Source organism: Clarias gariepinus, chromosome 27 (genome assembly GCF_024256425.1).
Source record: "Clarias gariepinus isolate MV-2021 ecotype Netherlands chromosome 27, CGAR_prim_01v2, whole genome shotgun sequence".
Lineage (NCBI taxonomy): Eukaryota > Metazoa > Chordata > Actinopteri > Siluriformes > Clariidae > Clarias > Clarias gariepinus.
In genome coordinates, this window is record NC_071126.1 from 18,106,661 (window position 1) to 18,114,749 (window position 8,089).

Genomic DNA, 8,089 nt, shown 5'->3' on the forward strand with positions numbered 1-8,089 from the left:
CTGGTTTTCCCTCTGAGGTCTGCAATTGTATTCCGTCCCTGCCACATTCTTCTAGGATCATCAAATTGTTGTTCCACTTTGTCCCTGTACTCACGTCCAGGGAAATGGGAACCTGATATGGGAAAATGGGAAAAGTAGATCGGATAAAGATGAAGTTTTGTCTTAAAACGACTCCAGCGTGTTAAAATTCACTTATACCACTTCAGCGCTGTTATTTCAGCCAAAGTGAAAATATGAACTAATCCCAGGAAAAATATTCACTTTATCTTTTCTAATTAATATCTATTGGTGCAGGTGTTTGTTTACATTGAGACAGTAGCACATTAGTAGATTATTATAAAGTAGATTATTAAATCAGGCACATAACTGTTTATAACATCACTTTTTTTTTACTCAACATTTACATTTCACTTATGGTGCAGGTTAAACTTCAGGCAGAGATCTAAGTATTGCAGAAATTTCATTACATTCTGTTCAGACAGTTTTGTGTGATGCTGTGACAAAATATGACTGGACGGACAGACAAACAGACAGAACATTTTCTGGGACTGGTTTCAGGTCCTCCGGTGTATAAAACATAAAGATAAGTGGAGTGTCTGCAATTAAGACAAGACCCTGTGAATGAGACAATAAATAGAACAATAATATAAACCTGTAATTTGTCCAGAGCAATAGATCATGATTAGTTTGGAGCTCTTTCATCTCTCTTATTAATTGTTCGAACCTCAGAGACCTGTTTTAACTTCAGCCTGTGATACCGCAATGTAAATTAATGCCACTTCCTGGTTCCTGAAAAGTAATTGATCTGCAGTGTTAAGGTACTGTATGTCCTTGTAGGATTGCAAGGCTCAGCGAAATATCTTATCTGGCTCCTGATAGATCGACTATAAAGGCACTACCTACATATCTGGACTCACATGTGCTTAATGAGACCATTAGTCAGTATGAAGCTCGAGCTCCTGCTGGTGTTTGTTGTTTTGCTGCTCTGTGTGGATGGCAGGCCGTTGTCCAACATGGCGAGGAGGAAGCATAACAAGCTGCTGCTGATATCCTTCGATGGGTTCAGATGGAACTACGATCACGACGTTCATACGCCCAATATGGACCAGTTGGTACTGGAGGGAGTGAAGGCAAAATATATCACGCCACCGATGATCACCATGACCTCTCCATCGCACTTCACTACTATAACTGGTATGAACAAAAGTAGCATAATCTATAAATACAAAGAAACCATACAGTACACACGTGTTTAAATGTAACAGAGCACTAGATTTATGTGATTTTTTTATGTTTAGGGGTTCAGGAAGAACAAAAATCAGCTCCCGTAAATTGTCCAAAATAACAGTATGTCTACTAGCGTTCGTACATCTAATGATACGTAAATAAATACAGCAATAAACTATATTTTATAAATATATCTCAACTGTAATTATATGTCTAATTAGATGATTATATGGATGCAGCATAATGCATAAAATCATGCAGAAGCAAGTCGAGAGCTTTAGGTGATGAATCACATTGAACATCTTTCTCTCTAAATTTGACAAAGAGTGGGGTGGTGGAGGGGGGGGGGCAGTGGTTCTGCAGGTTAAAACACCTTGCTGATGAAAGAGAAAAGAAAATAGCATACGCCAAAAAAACAGTATTGGTGCAATCATTTTTATGTTATACATATAATACAGAAATATGTGTGCGGCCAAAGATTCTATTTCTAAGGTTTATGCAACATGGAAATGACCAATCTCGCTTCCCTAAAAATTTTGGAAAGATGATTTTATATGTGCTCCAAGCATATGACCTGTGAAAACTGTTGCTTAAATATTTTTTTGGTAAAAGCTTAAAAAGCAACCACATACAGTGGAAACCTTGAATTCATTCCCGTCTCTGTGTGCATGGAGTTTGCATGTTCTCCCTGTGCTCGGTGGGTTTTTGACAGTTAAGATCGTTGAAAGATTTGAATTCGAAAAAAGTTCCGGATTCTAAAACATAAAAGGGAATGAAATTGTATTTAGGAAACTGTGTTTCTGTTTATCGGAGGAAAATATAAATGTGTATGTGAAAATTTAAATTTTGAAAATCCAATTTTTCACTTGCGGCTGATATAGTAGTTCACTCTTCACAACCGTGGTGAGCAGAAAAGTATCTCAGAGCACGCAACACCTCAAAAAGTGAATTGAATGGGCTACACCATCAGAAATCCACATCAGCTTCCATTACTGTCATGCAAGAACAAGAATCCGAGGTTATCATGAGCATGGACTCACCCAAGACTGGAGAAACAACCGTGGGTCAGTTTTTCTCTCCAGATTGACTGAACTTGTGCTCAGATTCTTCTTTGTCGTGGACCTGATGTGATCTTTTTGATCTTTCAACTGGTAATGTTTTATTTCAAGCTGAGGTGCTTTTCTGCTCACCCTGGTTGGAAACCGTGACTCCTTGAGTAATAATCATTTCTCAACAACAAGGTGTTTTTACTCACTGAGGTTTGATGCGAACGTTAACTGAAAGCTCTTGACCTGTCTTAGCATGATTTTATGCATTGTGCTGCTGCCATGTGTTTGGCTGACTGGATAATTGGCATGAATGTGCAGGTCTCCATGTCTAGTGGATAGTGAGTGTGTAATAATAACCGTAGCTAATTTTTACCTTTAGGGCTCAATAACTTAACTCTACAAATATGTCTAGTGTCTGACCTACTAATATACACTTATGATCATCGGTTCATTTGCATTTTATTAAAAGGTACTGATTGCAGGAACACTCCAGAATTTCACCACAACTGCGTAAAAGTTACTGTATAAATGATGTAGTCCATAATTCAACTGGAAATGATTTATATAATTAACAAACAAAACATATAAAAGCTGCAGTTACACAAGTATTTTCCATCTCCTACCCATCCCTTTCCTGTGAAACCTTTAAATCAGTTCTGGTGCAGCAGCACTTGTTGCATAATAAGTTTAATAATGCTGAGGTGCGTGCAATTATAGTGTCACGTCAGCTCAGTATGAGTACACCTGACCAGGGAGCTATTAAAAAAATAACTCTAGGACAAAGTTCTGGAAAATGATTGTTGACATGACAGTAAGATCAGATATTTAATAAGAAAATATATATATTTTTTAATAATTTAGCATGATAATTTTTTTCTTTACTCAGTTAGTTAGGGAGAATAGAATTCAGAACAACAGGGATAAAACCTTATGCTATTATAACTTTAATTTATTTTATTTATGAAAAATATGTTGATTTATGTAATGCTTCAATATTATGTGTAGTTCATGACATATAATCCCAATTAAACGCATGTCAGCTAAAGGCTACGACATTTTAAATATAGAAAAGAGGGTGAATAATTTAGCACGGCACAATATTTTCAGTTCAGTGGTTAGATTTATATATTTATGATTTTTACTCTAAAGCATGCACACTGTAAGAAAGAATTATAATCTGGGTGGTGCATGGAATTACAGTCCTTGATGATGAAGGTTTCTATGTAAAATAAGTCCCGTGCACCTCCAGGATCCGGGTTCGATCCGGGTGCATGTTCTCCCTGTGCTTGCTTGGGTTTCCTCTGGGTAGTCTGGTTTCCTCCAACAGTCCAAAAACATGCCAGGACCCTGTATACAAAATAAAGCAGTACAGTACAGACGATGAGTGACTGAGTGATAAATTGAAAATAGAAATTCAATTAATGTATAAGGCTGTGTTTTCATGCCACGCTCTCGAAATTATCAGATGTTAAAGCCAGTAAAACCAGATCATTCTCACCCTAAAACTCTCTGATAAGATTTCAAAGTTCATAGTCTCTTCTGATTTAGACAGATGCTTGAACTGCTCACGCAACTGATTAGTTAAATGCTGATTTCACTTTATCTTCAGATACAGAGCTGCATGTTCAAGGTCATGCACGAGGTTCCTGATTAAGGCTCTGAAGGTCACCTTAAAGTTTAAAGAAATTCAAATCTTATGTATAATCTAGTCTAATCTCCATTAGCTGATGTTCCTGTTTAGTATTATAGCCCAAAATAAACGTCTCTGATGGGATCCTAACTGCCCTTGGATTTTATTTTATATTTTAAGTAAGAAATAAGAAACACTCAGTATCATGCTTTTATTGGAACAGAATCAGTCAGTATTAATATATGATATTTTTATTGATCAGTTTATAGTTATGTCATGCCGTTCAACATCCTCTTGCACTTATCTGTGAGCTTCCAATCAACACTTATCTATTTTTACAGGAAGATGGATAGAGGATCACGGTGTTGTCCATAACATGATGTTCAATTCCACGACGCTTTTGAAATTAACTCATAAGAACACACTGAAACGATCTGCGTGGTGGGACAACGGGGCTCTGCCTTTATGGATAACAGCTCAGAATCAGGTGAGCAATTATTTAAATCCACACTGGTTGCATAAACCTTAATATTGAGTGAGTTGGACTTAAATAAGGACAGTTTGATCAGTGTGTAAAATACATTACATTGCCAAAAGTATTCGCTCGGCTGCCTTCACATTCATATGACCTTGAGTAGCATCCAATTCTTAATGCATAGGGTTTAAGATGATGTTGCAGCTATAACAGCTTTAACTCTTCTGGGAAGGCTTTCCACAAGGATTAGGAGTGTATTTATGGGAGAAGCACATTTGATAGTGAATAAACAGTTGTAGCGCATTTCTTGAAGGTGTCTGTCTGTGATGGCTCTTGATGCATTGACTCCATCCTCAATTCACTTCTCGTAAAGCTTTTAAAAAACGCTTTATAGTATTCTAAGCTAAATTATGGAAGCACAGTGGCCTAGTGGTTTGCACCTCCATGGTCTGGGTTCGATTCCCGTCTCGAGGTCCATGTAAATGAAGTTTGCATGTTCTCCCCGTGCTTGTTGGGTTTCCTCCACGTTCTCCAGTTTCCTCCCACAGTCCAAAGACATGCAGGTTAGGCTGTCAGGCGTTCCTGAATTGTCCGTAGTGTGTGAATGAGCATGTGAATGTTGACCAGAGGTCCTACCGCAGTCGTACAAATGGAAATAAATACAATGGTCACCAATGGCCTCCATGGTCTGTAGTTGGAGTACAGAGGTTCCTAGATGGATGGATGGGATGGATGGAAGCTAAATTATATTGTACAAATATTATAAGGTTTTGGTGAAAAAACAACATATGCCACGTAATACAATTCTCCTGGACACAATTAGATGTGAATGATGTCACAATTTTAAATGAATCATTAACAGAAATGTTTAGTTTTCTCTATGACCATCTTTGTCTCCAGAACTGCTTTTAATTCATTTTAAGCTGTTTGTATTTTAATTTACTTGTATACATGTATTTTGTTAATACTTAAATATAAAATCCTAATATGAATGTCTTATATTTGGAATATATACATATGTTTATTATTTTTTTTTCCTACAAACTTATTTGTACTTGGACGTTTGGCAGGGCCTGAAGACAGCGTCTTACTTCTTTCCCGGAGCTGGAGCGAATTACAGCGGGCAGGCCGTGGACAGATCCCTGGTTGAGGCACAAGGCCACGTCGATGATAACGAAACTGAGTGGCGGCAGAAAATCGATACCGTTATGGGATGGTACACCGAAGAGAATTTCGACTTTGTTACTCTGTACTATGGAGAACCGGACAACGTGGGCCACATGGTAGGACCGGAGACCAACGAAAGAAGAAGGATCATCGAGCAGATCGACCGTCTCATCGGCTACCTCAGGGAGTCAATCCAGAAAAACAATTTAGCCGATCATCTCAACGTCATCATCACGTCTGATCACGGCATGACCACCATTAAGAAAAGTCCGGAGGTGAACGAAATAAAGCTGTCAAACTACATAAACTTTGTCAAACTGACTCACTTTGACATACTGGACTATGGAGGTTTTGGGATGATAAGACCAAGGGACGGGAAGCTCCAGGAGGTTTACGACGCGCTGAAGAACGCACATCCGAACCTAACGGTCTACAAGAAGGAGGAGATTCCCGAAAACTTCCACATAGCTAAAAACAGTCGCATTCAAGATATTGTTCTCATTGGAGACTTGGGTTTCAACTTGAACACGGTAAGCTGTATGAGCTCTTAAATAAATCCACCATGACAACTATCTCCAGAGAAGGTATATTCATTAAAACATCCTAAAGTGTTATATTTCCCATTATATCACAGCAATTTGTCAACAATGACCTTATTAAATCCATTCCCAGTTACTTTTTATGACGTGGTTTTGTATGATGTAATACTTTTTATACATTTACAGATACATTTAATGTTTTTTTTTTAACCAGTTATCTCTCAATATAGGAGCTATATATATTAGTTTTTACGTATGATATAATCAGCTTATTATTAGTCATAGGTTAATGATAAACTGAACTGTTTCTAGGGTATAAAATGATTAATTGTTTGGACGAGCACATAAATATGAACCTGTGATTTGCTCAGTGCAGATTATTTTTATACTTAGTGACTTATTTTTTTGAAGACAAATGCTTGATAGAATTTCTTTCGATTCATCACAATCTAGCGATAGTACCCATCATTGACGGGAAAAGATTTTATAGAAATAGTTAAAAGATTAAAGCTAAAAAGAAGTTAATGAGCTTTAATTATTTCAGGTTGAAGCCCACGTACATGTCTGTCTGTCTTTCTCTATGGCAGAACTCTCTGTTCAACTTATTAATATAAAGAAATAACATTCTGTAAGGTTGAGTATCATGCGCCTTGCTTACGCTAAGTTGTACTTCTTTTGTTGTCTTCAGCCAAATACACTCCCTGTTTAAAATAGATTATTAAATCTGGAACGTAGCTGTTCATAACATTACTTTTACTTGATTTTGGCTCATAAACCCAGCTGGGTATTTTACTTGCTCTCACCTAAAACTGTTGTGGAAATGTTTGCTTTATCGACCCGTGTGTTATCTCATAGTGGCGCTTTACATTAGAACCACGATTTCGGAACATATGGTCTAAAACAGAACAAACAAAAGTAAGAATAAACATACAATGATCTGTCCATACATCTTTGAAGGTTCAGTTTTCATTGGTTACTTTCTTTTTTTGTTTGTTTTTGAAGTAAGCCATGCTGTGACGCGCTTTCATTTGTGTTTCATTTGTGATCATTACGGTTGTTTCTGTGTGTACCGCTACTCTGTGTAATTACTTTTATTTCAGAACAGAAAATGCATCGTTAAGGTCGTTTTTCTTAAAATGTTCTCATTTTGCAGAGATACATATTCTACGTGAACAAAGGAGACCACGGCTTCAGTAATCAAGAAATGGACATGAAGGCGATATTCCGAGCGTTCGGACCTGACTTCAGGAAAAATTTCTTAGCTGAGCCGTTCGACAGCGTGAGCATTTACCCGCTGATGTGCAAGTTGCTGGGTGTAGATCCAGCTCCACACAACGGCAGTCTCAGCGATACACAGGCCATGCTGCTGGATAAGTCTGATCCGGGTACGATGTGATTTCTTGGCTTGGTACCAGGGTGCAGTGAGCTCTGATTACAGACCGCAGGACACCAAAGCTGAGTCTTTTAACTCAGTACATGCTAACAGCAGCAACTCTCAAGTGAAATGTGAAAGAGTCTGTTATAATGTCTCTGTTTTCATGTCCATGTAAAAATAGAATGTTAACTTTTGCCGTTATCCTATAATAGCCTAAAATAACTATTGCACATGAATACTATAGGGATAAGAGCTCTGCAGCTTTGCAGCATTTAAAAGTGAAATTCATTTGAGCTGATGTAGTTATACAGTATACTGTATGATGTGACTGATTTGCTTCTTTGTGTGTTTCAGGTGGACACGCTGGGAGAATCCAGACATCTGTCAGTCTTTTAGTCCTCATGATGTTTCTCATGCTAGTCCTCTGATCTGCAAAGATCTAATAGTTATTTAAAAGATTAAAATGTAATAAACTATTTTTTAAAAATAAGTAAACACTAAACTTTAGTACATAAAATGCTGAAAAAGTCTAATACTATTTCATTTTAACATTGTTTTCATATTACATTCTAATGTTTTTTAATCACACAAAACTGTTTTTGATACATTATTAATGTTATAAGCAAT

At 37.2% G+C, this 8,089-nt stretch overlaps 1 protein-coding gene across 1 annotated transcript; it reads left to right on the top strand.

The window, feature by feature from the left end:
- Positions 1-926: 926 nt before the first annotated feature.
- Positions 927-8,089, top strand: zgc:153896 (uncharacterized protein LOC569930 homolog). The gene is made up of 5 exons (XM_053489253.1): positions 927-1,194; positions 4,248-4,393; positions 5,452-6,078; positions 7,241-7,472; positions 7,817-8,089. Exons 1-5 carry the CDS (start codon positions 927-929, stop codon positions 7,888-7,890), a joined length of 1,347 nt encoding a protein of 448 aa, XP_053345228.1. The 3' UTR covers positions 7,891-8,089.

Coding starts and splice junctions, on each gene's coding strand:
- zgc:153896 (XM_053489253.1), top strand. CDS start 927: ATGAGACCATTAGTCAGTATGAAGCTCGAGCTCCTGCTGGTGTTTGTT. Junction 6,079..7,240: donor TGGGTTTCAACTTGAACACG/GTAAGCTGTATG, acceptor CTCATTTTGCAG/AGATACATATTCTACGTGAA. Junction 7,473..7,816: donor GCTGGATAAGTCTGATCCGG/GTACGATGTGAT, acceptor TGTGTGTTTCAG/GTGGACACGCTGGGAGAATC.